Consider the following 15,849-nt stretch of genomic DNA (forward strand, 5'->3'; position numbering starts at 1 on the left):
CCCAGCAAATCAGGAGCAGGCCTTGGGAGTGATTGAATCAGCAATGGCAGCTGCAACAGCAGCTGTTGTTTCTGGATCACTCAGCCCATACATAGTAAGGGGGTCAGACAACCGATCTGAAGGAGATTACAGAGGTCTTTTTGCTAGCACTGAGAAAAGACCATGTTGCTTTGCCCATACTCAGATCAGAGTCACAGTCTTGGGTGGCAGTCCCAGGGTGTAAAGGAGCACTAGTACAGCAGAGCTTGTGGCTGCAGCAGAGGGGACACCCTCCTGAGTTCCAGGGCAGAAAAGAGTGTTTGTGATCACTCACAGACAACAGCACAAGCTAGGAGAGTAGTAAATACATCTCCATGGATTATGCTACCTTGGAAGAACTAAAAGCTTACAGGTGTCTAGAAGTTGCTCTTCAAACAGCTGCACAAAACCCCTGAAGTTTGGGACAGTGTACCCCTTCACCCTGGAAGCAGTGCCCTACTTTAAGAAAGATTTAAAAGTCAACTAATAGGTTGGAGAAACAATCGAAAAAAACTCTGACTACTGAAAGTTATTAATGGTGAAAAGGAAGATCAAAACACACACTCAAAAGACAACAACAAAGTCAAAGCTCCCACATCCAAAGCCTCCAAGAAAAATAAGAATTGGTCTTAGGTCATGGAAGAGCTCAAAAAGGATTTTGAAAATCAAGTACGAGAGGTAGAGGAAAAATTAGGAAGAGAAATAACTGATACAAGAAAATCATGAGAAGTCAACGACTTGGTAAAGAAGACACAAAAAAACATTGAAGAAAATAACACCTTAAAAAACAGACTAGGCCAAATGTTAAAAGAGGTCCAAAAGAATCAATGAGGAGAAGAATGCCTTAAAAAACAGAATTGGCCAAATGGAAAACGAGGTCCAAAAGCTCACTGAAGTAAATAATTCTTTAAAAATTAGAATGAAAGAAATGGAAGCTAATGACTTTATGAGAAATCAAGAAACAATGAAACAAAATCAAATGAAAGAAAAAATAGAAGACAATGTGAAATATCTCACTAGAAAAACAACTGACCTGGAAAACAGATCTAGGAGAGAGAGTTTAAAAATTATTGGACTACCTGAAAGCCACTGTCAAAAAGAGAGCCCAGACATTATCTTTCAAGAAATTATTCAAGGAAAATTGCCCTGATATTCTGGAACCAGAGGGTAATATAGAAATGGAAATAATTTACCAATCACCTCTTGAAAGAGATCCCAAAATGAAAACTCCCAGAAATATTATACCCAAATTCCAGAGCTCCTAGGTCAAGGAAAAAACACTGCAAGCAGTCAAAAAGAAACAATTCAAGTTTCATGGAGCCATAGTCAGGAAAACACAAGATTCAGCTACTTCTACATTAAGGGATTGGAGGGCTTAGAATGCAATATTCTGAAGGGTAAAGGAGCCAGAATTACAACCAATAATCACTTATTCAGCAAAACTGAGTACAATCCTACTGGGGAAAAAAATGAACATTCAATGAGATAGAAGACTTTCAAACATTCCTGACAAAAAGACCAGAGCTGAATAGAAAATCTGACTTTAAAATACAAGACTCAAGAGAACCATAAAAAGGAAAATCATAAGGGACTTAATAAGTTAAAACTGTTTTACATTCATACATGGGAATAGGGTATTTTAACTCATAAGACCTTTCTTATTATTAGGGCAGTTGGAAGGAGCATATACAGACAGAGGGCACAGATGTGAGTTGAATATGAAGGGATGATATCTAAAATATAAAATTAAGGGGTGAGAGAGGAATGTACTGGGAGAAAGAGAAAGGGAGAAGTAGAATGGGTCAATTATCTCACATAAAAGAGGCAAGATAAAGCTTTTGCAGTGGAGGTGAAGGAAGGAGGTGAGGGAGAGTGAGTGAACCTTACTCTCATCAGAACTGGCTCAAAGAAGGACTAACATATACACTCAATTGGGTATAGAAATCTCTATTACCCTACAGGAAAGCAAGAGGGGAAGGCAGGAGGTAATAGAAGGGAGGGTGCATTGCGGGACAGGGTAGTCAGAAGCAAAACACTTTTGAGGAGGGACAAGGTGAAAGGAGACAGAGTGAATAGAATAAATGGGGTGGGGGAAATAGGATGGAGGGAAGTACAGTTAGCAATAGTAACTGAAAAAAATTCTGAAACAAGTTTCTCTAATAAAGGCTTGATTTCTCAAAAGTAGAGAACTTTAGTCAAATTTATAAAAATAAAAAGCCATTCCCCAGTTTATAAGTGATCAAAAGATGTGATCAGCTTTCAGATGAAGTAATCAAAGCTATGTATAGCCATAAGAAAAAATATTCTAACTCACCACTGAGTGGAGAAATGCAAATTAAAACAATTATGAGGTACTAGACTGGCTAACAGTACAGAAAAGATAAATGACAAATGTTGGAGGGAATATATGATTTTTCATACATTTTCATGAGACTTTAATGCACCGTTGGTGGAGTTGTGAACTGGGTCAACTATTCTGTAGAGCAATATGGAACCATGTTCAAAGTCTATAAATTCATGCATTCCCTTTGACCTAGCAATACCACTACTAGGTCTGTATCCCAAAAGAGATAAAAACAAAAAGGAAAAGGACCTATATGGATAAAAATATTTATAGCAGTTCTTACTGAGGGTAAAGGATTAGAAATAGGGAATGATGGAACAAATTGTGATAAGTGATTATGGTGGAATACTAATGCAGTATAAGAAATGATGAGCAAGATAAAGTATGCTTTTGGAAAAACCTGGCAAGACTTGCATGGCCTGATGCAAAGTGAAATGTACTACTATGTAGCAATATTGTAAGATGATCAGCCATGAATGACTTAGCTATTCTCAGGAATACAACGATCCAAGACAACTCTGAAGGACTTATGATAAAAAAAGTACTATCTATCCCCAGAGAAAGAACTGATGTTGTCAGAGATTGAAGTACACTTTTTTTGTAGTCTATTTTTCTTGAGTTTTTTTTTCTTGTCTATGCTTTCTTTCACAACATGATTATTATGGATATATTTTGCACGAATGACTACACATATATAACTTATAACGAATTGCTTGCCTTCTCAATGGCGGTGGAAGTGGGGAGGGAGGGAGAGAATGTGGAACTCAAAGTTTTAAAAATAAACAAAGAATTTCTTTTTTATGTAACAGAAAAAAATAAAATACTAAATAAGAGCTTGAAAAATTATGAAACTAGTCAAATGCACTGGGAAGATACGTCTTTCTCACCTGCAGGATGATGACTGCCTGCCTCAGATGCAGGAAATGCTGTCTAGAAAGCACTGCCCGAAACCATCGCTGCAATAGTACAATCCGCTGGAGCACTTCTTGATGCAGCAAGTCCTGTAAGTGCTGGCGCTCTTGTTCTTTGAGGAACACCTAAAAGAAGGAAGAAAAAAGTGATTTTGTAAAACTTCATCTACAGAGAGATGTAATCAGGAAGTTGATGTAGTCAGACTGATGGGTACAGTAAGTAGCCAATTGTTTGGAGTCATTTATTATAATGCTTATCAGTGCATGAAGCTTCACCATTAACAGATAATACTATGTCCTCCAGGGCTCAGCCATCTTCATGGCCTCATGCAACAGAAAGAACAATAGTTCTGGAGATGGAGAATATGGACTCAAATTCTGCCTCTGCTCTTTACTACCTGCATGACCTCAGGCCAATCCCTTAACCTTCCTGGGCCTCAGTTTCCTTATCTGTAAAATTAAGGGGCTGCAGCTTCTGAGATCCGTTCTAACTCAAGATCTGTGATCCTAAGAATCACAAGTTACTCTTCATGCCTCTTACTACTCTGTAACCTCATATAACATAGGGACTACATCTCAGTAATCATTCATTGCTTATTAATGCTGTACTGTGTCTTGTGTGCTTGGAAATGCAGAACCTACACCTTCAAATATATCTCAGAGAACACTGATTCTGACCTGGAGATAAAGCTTAAAGCCTCTCTATGAAATCTCTAGTAAGTCTACTCCATCACTAGCACCTTGAACCTATACTCATATCATATAGTTTGGATTTCTCCTCAGTATCCCAAACTGCCTTCCCCTGGATCTACTTCAACCTGTCAAAACTCTTCCTGAAATTTTTCACCCTGCACTAGACACAGCACTTCTCAATCCTCATCCTGAAACGTTACACACTGTTTACCACTTTATTCTCTCTAGGGTTTCATGGCATTGCTTTCTCTGGGTTCTCCTATTTATTTAATTTACATTTTCTAAGTATATTTTGGGCAATGTCATCCATGACTCCTCACAGATTCCACACATCCAATCTGTTGCCAAATGCTATAATTTCTACCTTTAAAATATTTCTTGGACACACTTTTCTCTTTCTACTCATACAGTCATCACCTTAGTTTGGGTTCTTATAAACTCTCATGTGGGTTACTGTGAAAGCCTCCTAACTGGTGTCCTTGCCTCAAGCCATTCCCCTAACCAAGCCATCCTCTACACAGTTACTGAAAAGTGATTTTCCTAAACCAAATGTCTGTGTCATTCCTCACCTCACTAGATTTTAGTGGCTTTCTTGTGTCTCTAAGATAAAATGGAAACTCTTCTTCTTGGCTTCAAAGTTCTTTATAGCCTCAGCCCCTCCTACCTCCCCAGTCTTTGCATACCTTACTTGTATACCCTCTGTAGGCCTGCAGTACTAGACTGTATGTTGCTGCTTGCACATGATGGTTCATTTCTTGTGCCTGTGTCAGTACCGAATCTCATCTATGTCTGGAAAGCTCTCCTCTTCAATTCCTACCTGATGGAGGAGGCCTTTCTCAGGACTCTCAGCAAGAAGGGCCTTCTCCTCTTAAGTTACTTACTTTGCTCTATATGCACCTCTTTATGGACTAAGGACCCTATTTAAGGCTATAAGCTCCTGGAGGGCAGGGAATGGGACTTCATTACAGCAAGGAAATCATTCAATGTTCCTCCCTAAGCAATTCAGTATCCCACTTTCTGAGGGTTCTTCCTAACATTCTTTTCTCCCTCCTCCCATAGCACTCTTCCTTTCCAAAGGCTGTCCTCCTCCTCCTCACCAAAGCCAATCCGTCAATATGTACTCTTGATCCTACTTAGACATCTAGACCATGTAGCAGATAGAGAAACCTGCACCTGGAATCAGGAAGGCCTAAATACAAATCTAGCCTTAGATACTTATTAACTGTGGGATCCTGGGAAAATCACTTTACCTCTTACAGTTTTCTCAACTGTAAAATGGGGATGATAATAGCACCTACTCTGTAAGGGTTGTTGACATAATGCAATGAGATAATATCTATAGTATTTAATGAAGTGCCTGTAATAGCAGACATTTAATAATGCTTGTTTCCTTCCTTCTTTCCATCTTTTTTTTTCTCACAAGTGCTTCAACTATCACCTTGACTCTCTCTTATCTTTAATCTCTCATTATCTATTAGATCTTTCCTAAGGCCTCCTGTACATGTCCCCTATCCTTAAAAAAAAAAAAAATTACCTTTAGTCTATCTGACCATGCCTGACTGAATTAGACACTACCTCTTGACAAGCAGTAGAGAATTGGGCTGGATGGAAAGGATTACACCAGACTGTGGAAGCCTTTGAAAACCAGGTCTTATGAATATACTTGTAAATGAAGTGAACATATAATAGGGAGCCACTATGGGTCCTTGAATAGGGAAGTTCGAAGAATAATTGGAGAGGAAAGGCTATTAGAGACAAGCAAGCCATTGAAAAAGCTAACATTGTAGTCTGGATATGAGATAAAGTGACTCCAGATTACGCTGGTGACAACAGAAGTGAAAAAGAAGAAAATATGAGAATTTTCAAGAAATAAATGACAATATAGCAAGGAATTTGATGTGAAATGGAAGGAAACAGAAGAACAAGGTATAATTTCAAGCTTTTATTTAGGGATAATGAAAGAATGGTGGCATCACAGACAGGAACATGAAGTTTGGGAACAGTGAATGGAAAGGAATGGAGATGCCATTTTGGACGTGATAAGTTTGAGGTAATAACAGCAGAACACCTGGTGCATTATGAACCACAGACTGCTGGAAATAAAGATGTGGAGCTAAGGGCTTTTTATTATTACAATTATTCACTAACAGCATTTGCCCTATCAATTTTCTTTTGGTATACTGCATTTGATCACAGATTGAGAGCTTTAAGGAACCTCAGAGGACATTTATTCCAACCACCTCATTTTATAAATGAGGAAACAGGTCCAGGAAGATGAGGTCATTTGCCTAAGGTCACAAAGGGACTAAGTACCAAAAGCAGAATTTGAACCTATCTCCTCTGACCTTTAGAACTCATTATGCCACGTGACTTAGATAAACTTTTTCGGACATGTAAATAAACTCAATTTTTATGTAGACATCAACTATAAACATACTGCATTTACCATGGTTTTTCCGACTTTATAATTATTGGGATTAAGCTTTATTTTCCTGAAGAAATCTTGGATGTTATATTTTGAAGGAACAGTGTCACGTTGGAGAAGAACATGGAAATGGTCCACAAAATCCTTTAAAAATGAAAAAGAAACAATGGTAAAACTATGATAAAAGTATTAATAACTAATAATCAGCACAACAACTAACATTTCTATAGTGTTTACTATGTGCTAATCACTGTGCTCTGCACTCTACAATGATTATCATAAAAAATACTCTACGTGAATTATTTTAGTGGCAAATTTCTGAAGTGGAGGGAAAGAAAATTGTTAATAAAAGGCTTAGTGTAATCAATAAAGTTCTTTATAGTTACAATTTATCCTTTAAATTTAAACAGCATAAAAAGCCAATCTAAGGGTATGTACCTGGGGATAAAATCACTTAAGGGTTAGGAAGATGATAGAGGAAGTACCTGTAGTATTTGATAATTACAGAATCATAGAAACTTGGAACAAGAAGAGACCTTGGAAATCATCTAGCACATTTCTTCCTTTTTGAGATAAGGAAAGCAAGGTGGAAAGGTTAAGTGAATCTTAAAAGTTACAAAGAGCTGACCTTAGATCACAGGGTCTTCCAAGTCCTAGTCTATTCTACTATATCATGCTACTTCTCTAAAAATTATTTTAAAGAATATGTTACCACACATTGAAAAAGTACTTTTACCATAAGCAATTTTCACAAAAACATAAGTGAATGTGGCAGGTGTTAGTGTGTGACCAAGAATGAAGCTCTGAGGCCTAGAGTGATTAAGAGAGACTCTCAGTTACACTGAAGCCTCTATATAGCTGACTGGAGAAAGCTGTACGATCTCATCCACTAATGGCACCATGAGAGGCCAGCTGTACTAAATGAGAAGCTCTGGATTTCAGTTAGGTGGCAGTCAAGGAAAAATTGTATGTAGAAAACTCAGAAGAATACAAAGAATGAAATACATCTGAATAGGCAAATCTGAGTTCTATTAACACTTACGGTACCAAGAATACACAAAATTAGTAGTAGTATTTCCAAATTTTAGGAGCAATTTATAACAACTGGGAACTGGAAGACGTTGATAACATAAGTATAGTAAAAATACTTATATGAGCATAAATAGAGCATTCCTACCATGAAGAAGTTAATATTTTCTATTCTTTCCCATTTTCAAATAACAGGAGGTAAAAGGAAGAAGGGAGGAATAAATACATGCAAAGCTCACATATATAATAAGCAATGAGATACATCAGAAATATGAGGGTGTATGAATAATCAACATGCACAAAGGTGAAGGAAAAGGGATATATAGGCAATGCGTGTAAGTGTGTGTGTGCGTGCGTGTGTATGTGCGTATGTGTATGCAAACACATTAGCATACTTTTTAAACTCAAAAGGAGCCTCTGACTGGCCTAACCTGGAAAGAATATTTGCAGCTGTATCCTGATAGCCGAATTCGAACTGTTTCCAGCATCCCTGTGTAACGCAGCTGTCTACGTACCAATGGGTCACTGAATCTTAAAGGAAGCTAAGGACACAGAATGGAAAAAAAAAAAAAAGTTAAGGCTTATATGAAATACAAACTTTCTAACCTAGATTTTTAAAATGTACTTAAAAAGATAATTTAAAAAACTATTGCATAATAGCTTGTACAGAACCAAGTTCAAGTTGTTAAATAATAAATACATTTTGCCTATGATACTGTTACAACATTAGTTAGAATTGGATCTGTGTTCATAGGACCTATGACTTAATTGGTATTAGGAACCAGTAGATGAGGAAACTTCCTCAACAAATACAAGATGGAATTTTCTCTGAAATTTGTAATATATAATTATAATTTACAATTATAGGTTTGTAATTAAGTTCTCCCTGGGCAGGGAGAACATAAATGACCAAAATGACATAAATGACAGAATTAGAACTTGAACCCAACTCTTCCTGATTTGGAGATCAACTCACTGGTCACTATGCCACATTATCTCTGTGGAAACAGAGACTATAAAAATTCTTATATTCTCAGAAAATACATAAATTGCACACCAAGACTGCATTTCATTGAGGTAGGTGTCTATAACCCATACTAGGCAAGTTCCAAGATAACAACTAAAAAACTCTTCAACTTGGAGATTTTGTTGCTTCTTTATTGTCTTAGTAACTACGTTGTTTGATATGAAGACGAGAGGTCTGTACGACTCTGACCCCTCACTGTCCTGTATCACTATTTTTAGTAATACAATTACTCAATTCCAAACATATCATGTAAGCTACTGGCAACCAAAAGGCAATAAGAAAAAAATGGCTGGACCATTATTAAAAGGAGTTGTTAAACATGTATATAGTTGTAAGACCGTGGGCAAGTCACTTCCAGCTTCTTCATCTAGAAAATGTTACCAGAATATCTGTATTATGTACTTCACTGGGTTGTTTGAGGATCAAATCATATTAAGCATGCAAACTGCTTTGTATATCTAAAAATATTAGAAAAGTTAACTACGACTATTACAAGATCCTGGAGGTTTTAATATATGTGTGCATGTAAACATATGTACATGTAGACACACATATGAAAGAAGAAACTGAGCTCAGGGAAAACAAGTGACTTGATCACAGTTACACAACTAGTAAATAACATTTGAACCCAAGTTCCTCTCTTCAAATTGGGTACTCCTTCTACGGCACCAGGGGTTCTGAACCTTTTTTTGCCTTGAGCCCTCTTGGGCAGTCTGTTGAGGCCTATAAGCCCCTTTTCAGAATGTCTTTAAATGCACAAAATGAAATACAAACAACTACATAGGAAACCAATTATACTGAAATCCAATTATCAAAATATTTTTTAAAAGAGGATCACAACCCCTACATGAAGATTTTCTTTACTACAGCCTCTAACACTGTCCTAGTGGAAGAAATAAATTTTTTTGGCTGAAATTTTAACCAGTGAAATGGATCAAATTTTATATGTTAAGAGAATTGTATGTAGGCCAGGTGCATTGTTCGTTAAAACCATATACTGCCTACAGAAATAGAAGCTTTTTTTTCTTCTCAGACCCTTTAATAAGGATATTAAATCTTGGAATCTGATATGGTTTCTGCTAGCCGGTGTGGCAGTACTTGCAAGATATTTTTACCTTTTCAGCATTAGACCGAATGCACTTGACAAAATATGGTTCTGCTTGACCAAGTGTCTCCATCAACTTGTTTAGAGATACCTGCAAACCAAAGGAGATTTTAAGTATGATCTAGTCCAGATGAGCAAATGGTAAATGATACATACAAAAGTACATATTAAAATGATAACACTGAGTAAATAACTAAAACTAGAGAGAGCAACACAGAAATAGGTTTGCTTTCTCAAAGGTATTTAGAAAGGAAACTAGTCACATCCATCTTAGGATTTCAAAACATGATAAACGTTAAACAGGTATCTTTCCGTACTGGTATAACTTAGGAATAATTAAATCTAATCATTTTAGCCAACTCAAGGCAAAATCAGTTTCATGGTTAGCTTGATTATGATGCTTAATGTGGCAATAATGAGAGTTTGTTATAATCATATTCAAATACTAACTTTTCATAATGATCTAGGATAACCTTTATTTTATATGTACTCATATACTGGAAAAAATGACCAATTAAGTTTTGAAGTAAAGCTTTTTTCAGGGAAGGAGATTTTGTTGACTAACCTGGGGGAAAAGACAGTAAGATTTATGTGAAACTTGGAGCACTTTGGGCCTGCCCCTCTTGTCTGGAATGCCTTTTTTGCTCACCTCTGGCCTTAGTGTCCTTGAATACTGGCTGTCCACTCAGAGCTGGGCTCCCCCATCACCTGAGGAAGCCTCTCCTGATACACTCCTTTTAGCTTTTCCTGCTCTTCTCATTTCACCAAGTATTCATCAAGTGCCAACTACACTAGGTGTTATGAGAGTGGCCAGGGAGCACAAAGAACAAAGTCACACAATTCATACCCTGTACAGAATTGCCTTGTATTCACATGCATTTATTATATTCCAGTTTCTTTCTCTGTACCCCCAGTATCCAGCAAAATGTTTTGGTGTATAGTACATACTCAATAAATATCTATTGAAATGAAAGGTAATTACGCCAATAGTTGAGACACTATTTTTTAGTTTCTTTCAAGACTAACAAAAGTAAAATACCATTAACCCTAACATTAGCATTCAAGTAAAATGTCTGTATTTTGTACCAATATGTCACTCCTTCCTGCAATCTTGGTCTTTAAGTAAAAGAAAAATCTGATTCCATTTTAAAAATGTGTATTCTTAGAAAAAGAAAACGATTTGAAGTGCTTCACAGACTCAAATTATGTCCCAAAGTCTGCAGGAGAGAATGATGAAATATCAAAATAATCTTCTGCATCCATAAGTTGTATTTATAGAGATCTTTATATTAGTACCACATGTCACAAATAAAGACATTTTAAGACAGCCTGCACTTAACTTACTTTTTAAATTAGATTCTTATGGATATCTTTTGCTCTTAAATTGTTCAGATTTCTCCCTATTCTTCCCTTCCCCCACCAAAGTGTTATTTTTTATAACAGTTTTCTTTTGAAAGGAAAAAGAAGAAAAAAAAATTTCAGAAAAACCAATCAATACACTGAAAAATCTGACCTACTTTCTGCAATTAGTTTCTGATAAGTCAACTGAGAAAATTCCTCTCGATTTAATTTCTCCCTCCCTGGGTTCATTTCACTTTCTTAAAATAAAGAAAAAAACTGCTATCACAATACTGATATTCAGGAATATGTACTTTATCTTGTCTCTAGGAGATGTGGCATACTGTTAACGAGAAAAAAATTTAACAAGCATGCAGAGGGATTTTAGAAAAATGCAGAATGAAAATGACAGGTGATTAATATATTAATATTAAATATTAGCTTTCCTGTTTTCATGACTGTATCCATATATTTAAAAATGAACATTTTGGAAATAAAATTTTGCTATATTAAGAGAAGAGATTCTGAAAATGATAGCAAATGTAAGAAAATATAGTTATTTAACTAATGACTAATTATATTCACTGATAAGCTCTGATCCACAGAACTGAAGAATGGATTTAATCATTAGCTAAAACTTCCATGGATGCAAGGCTATCATTTAAACCACAATTAAATGGAAGCCAACAAAGCCAAACTAAATGACATAGGATTATTTTCTCAAAGTTCTTTTCCCATGGAATTGGTTGCTAAAATGTGTAGGAATACTGTGTTGACATAGGTATGCTATCAGGTACAAATGATCCTGGCTACAGATATGAATGAGATTCCTTCACTGTCTGATTGTTCTTACAGGGTTTTATATCTATGTGTCCACATGAGTCTGGAGAGCAGGACAATGTCAAAACCATTTCAAGCTCAGGACAGCTTAGGATGAAAGACAGAGAGGTCTGAGAACACTAGAGTCTAGGCTAGGCAGGAGTGCAGCATGGTGGCAGGGGGAGCAGCAGAACCTGGAGCATGACAGGGTCCAGTGAAGGAAAAGGAACCAAGAAAGAGTACAGGACAGAAAGAGACCCAAGAACAGTACTGTTTCTATGCAGAGATGAAGGGGACCTCATCCAGAGAAGCCCAGTGCCACTGTTTCCTTTTTGCATCTCCTTGCTGGACAAACTCCCTTTTTTAAGCTATTCAAATGCCTTGCAACTGCATCCTACGGTCAAACCTGCCACCTTTGCAGTATAAGAACTAAACACCCTTTCAAGACATTCTTTCAAATTGTACATGAAATGAAAATCAGAGTTTCCTCTTACCACTAGCTCATGTAAGGAAAGCTTTTCTCACAGGGTCTTCCTACTCCCAGCCACAGGCATATTACTTCATTTTAATCATTCTTAGTCCTTAAATGATTTCTTATAACTAGATACTTACTAGACAAGAGCCAGGAATACTTAAACTTTTAATGAACAAAAACAACTCTTAAAAGATAATTTTCTAAATACTTGGTACCTCTTATCAGTATAAAAAGGCCAAGAGATACTGAGTCAACTTACCTTTGAGGGACCTTGAAAAGAAAAAAATGTAGGAAAAAAGCATGGAAAGAAAGTCCTCTACAATACTGTGTTTGAGTTCTGGGTCCATTCTTGAAATATGAAGGACACTTCTCTGATTTTCTAGATCAAGGTCAAACTAAGATTCTGATTTGGAATAAACAACATGGATCTTACCTGAAACTGGGCACTTATGCTAGGGGGCTTCTTCTTCTTGTGCAGATGAAGGAGAGACTTAGTGATGCGATCCTGCAGGGTCAGGTTAGTCAGGTGTTTTAAAGACTTTACCTCTAGCAAGTGCTGAGGAAAGAAGAAAGGGATGGAAGGGAGGAAAGGAAAGGAAGGAGGGGAAGGAAGGAAGGAGAAAGATCATTATCAAAATATTAATACAAATATTCTGAATCTTTATGCTTAGTTTTTCTCTATTTTGGAGTATGAATTATGCTTTCTACAATTTAATTCAATTAAAGAAGAATTCTTGCATAATTCACTATATTCCCAAGACTATTAAGCAACAATGAGGCATGAAATATAAAGAAATGATCTCCATTCTTTAGGAGTTAGGACTGATTTGAGGAGACAAGACCAACATAACACAAAACGAAGGAATACAAGATAGTACTTTGAAAATTTAGACTTTATGCAATATTAGTAAACTGCAATGATTTTCACTGGAATAAAGAATTTTAGTTGAAAGAAGTTAAAGGTCTTGTGAATCTAAAACTAAACTACACTTTTGCTAAAAACAATGGAAACTTGGCAAATATAAGAAATGGTTCCTAAGGTAAAATCTTTGTGGCCATTTATAAAGTTTCTTCTAATTTTGCTAGCTAATTCAGAATTCTCTGATAGCATAACTCACAAAATCTCAGAAATCAAAGGGGATGAAGGGTTAATTTCTATCTCACAGTTATTTGTTGTCAATTTTGGTTCACTGTGGTAAATAAGAAGAGTCAATCAAATAATAACGATTAAGAAATATTTTAAGATTCCATAAAGGAAACAAGACAACCACAGAAGAAGTGTACTTAAATCACCTGTCTAAACCAATGAGGCTAATTGTGATCCCAGAAAATAAACAACAGGCCCAATTAGATCAAACAGAAACCTTGCTAATTACAGACACATCAAATAAATTTACCTTTAGAAACTGGCACATCATTATCATAATAAATATAATTATCATTATAATTCTATCAATAGAATTAGTTAAACCAAGAAGAATTAAAAAGCAACGAAGTCTAATTTCTCCTTTAATAAGTCAGAGGAATCACTGGATTATGGATTTATACCCTTTCATTTTATAGGCGAGAAAACAGGCTTAGAATGGACAGTGACTTTCCCAAGTTAAAAAGGCATTAAGTGGAGAACTAGGACTAAAATTCAGATTCTCTGACTCCAAATCCAGTGTTCTTTCCCCTCAAGGGAGTGGCACACAAATAAATGGTGAAAGAATGGAAACATTCCATGAAAGAAGAAAATCACAAAGAAAGGATTACTAAGCTAGAGAAATGATACAGATATTTCAACTCTGCTTACTTTTATGTTTAGTAAAAGGAAAGTGATATCAATGATCTTGTTTACAAACTGAAAAGTTATTTTCAAAGATAAGATGTCATTCTATTCACCTATGATATTTTCACTCCTCTAGCACTGCCCCCATCTTCTATCAATCAATTAAAAAGAAGAATTTATTACTCACTATCTACTAGGCACCGTGCTGGTGCAGGGCAGGGCATCCAATGCATTCAGTGCACTTTGAGAGCCCTGAAAACTTAGACATCCTCAGCTTGCCCCTGAAGATATACTACAACCCTCAATACCCCAAGAAAACATGCTTTCTGGGCCCCAGCCCTGATCTTCCTTCCAAATGTATGGCAGGGCCTGACCCTAACATCCAATCTGAAGTTGGGAAAAAGGTTAGAAGAAGAATCAAATGAAAAAGGAACGCCACAATAAAATGCTAATGTGGTGGCAGGGACTCCCAAGACACAGACACAGAAGAAGAGAATGACTCCAAAACATCTATAAGCATTACTTCAAATAAAAAACACAGCTTGGACCCACATTCAACTACAAACTAAGAGTTTAAGAATTCAAATTTTTAAAAAACAGAATGAGAGTGCTTAATGAAACTTTAAGGGAAATGTCTAATGGAATATCTAACAGATATGTCTTTGATGCGTGGTGTCTATCGTGTCTGTTTGTCCTTCATTGCCAAAGAAGACCATGCCATCAGACATATAATGACATGACTTGCACTTGACTTTGTTTTGAGTGAGGGAGGGCTGTGCAGGTCATCAGCCTCACTTCTCCTCCAGAGCCATCTGAATCCAGTGACCAGATATTTATCAGGATGACTGGAGATGAACCAGAATGAGGCAATGGGGGGGGGGTGGGGGTGGGGGGGGTGGTGTCACACAGCTAGTGAGTGTCAAGTGTCTAAGGTGAGATTTGAACTCAGGTCCTTCTGACTCGTGCACTGGTGCTCTATTCACTGCACCACCTAGCTGTGGTGTGTAACATTTTAGTTGTAGGTAACATCTTGATTGGATGAAGGTATGGTGACATGTTTATCAAATCTGGGAGAATTAAAAAGATCTTGACAGGTTAGAATTATGGATGAGTCTAGCATGATAAAATTTAATGAGGAAAAATGATTTACACTTAGATTTTAAAAACCAAATTTATAAATAAGGTCAACATGAGACGGCAGCCAACAAATTAATACGATATCTGGGACATTAAGAGAAGAGGCAGTGACCACAAGTACAGAAATGATAGCTTTTTCTACTCTGTCCCGCTCAGACTGTATCTATAACATCATGTTCACTTAAGGAAGTCGATTTTTTTGAGGGGGAAAGGGGAAAGGAAAAGATGTGAGATGGAGAAGAAGAGAAAATGACTGTCAAAAGAGTCAACAGGCTAACAAGGCAATGACAAAAGGTAATACAAAGTAAGGCTGAATTAAGAGGGGCATGATGTTCATTAAATTAATTAATTAAATCAAAAGAAAATGAATACATATATGATTCAGCCTGTAGTGGATAAAAGAGCTAGCCTTGGAGCCGGAAAGACTTGAATTCAAGACCCAGCTCTGACATATACACATAATGCAAACTACAGCAAGTCACTTAGCTTTCAGGTGCTCTAGGCAACTCCTTAAGACTATAAGTTGCAGAGAAACTGGAAACCTGCATTAGGAATGATGATTTCCTGGACAGGGAAAAACTACATTTAATAAGGTCTACAAAGAAAATATTTTCCTTTGAGATCTGTTTAAGAGAGGTTTAGATGGAAAATGAGAGGTAATTTAAAAAGTACAGTGTCCACATAAATATGGTAAACCAAATACTGTAGGAAGAGAATCAGCTATGACATAGAAAGAATAAAAATGGAACTGGAGGGT

General features: G+C 36.5%; 1 protein-coding gene across 12 annotated transcripts in view; it reads right to left on the reverse strand.

The window, feature by feature from the left end:
• MYO9A (myosin IXA) overlaps window positions 1-15,849 on the reverse strand; it is a 342,794-nt gene that overhangs the window by 75,231 nt on the left and 251,714 nt on the right. For all 12 annotated transcript variants that reach the window (XM_072627891.1, XM_072627917.1, XM_072627911.1 and 9 more), the window contains 5 exons: window positions 12,618-12,740; window positions 9,563-9,643; window positions 7,852-7,962; window positions 6,413-6,535; window positions 3,250-3,399 (listed from right to left, as the gene is read on the reverse strand). In XM_072627891.1, the coding sequence (XP_072483992.1) occupies window positions 3,250-3,399; window positions 6,413-6,535; window positions 7,852-7,962; window positions 9,563-9,643; window positions 12,618-12,740 (588 nt within the window). The remainder of the gene's footprint in view (window positions 1-3,249; window positions 3,400-6,412; window positions 6,536-7,851; window positions 7,963-9,562; window positions 9,644-12,617; window positions 12,741-15,849) is intronic.

The sequence above is a fragment of the Notamacropus eugenii genome, chromosome 1 (genome assembly GCF_028372415.1).
Source record: "Notamacropus eugenii isolate mMacEug1 chromosome 1, mMacEug1.pri_v2, whole genome shotgun sequence".
Taxonomy (NCBI): domain Eukaryota; kingdom Metazoa; phylum Chordata; class Mammalia; order Diprotodontia; family Macropodidae; genus Notamacropus; species Notamacropus eugenii.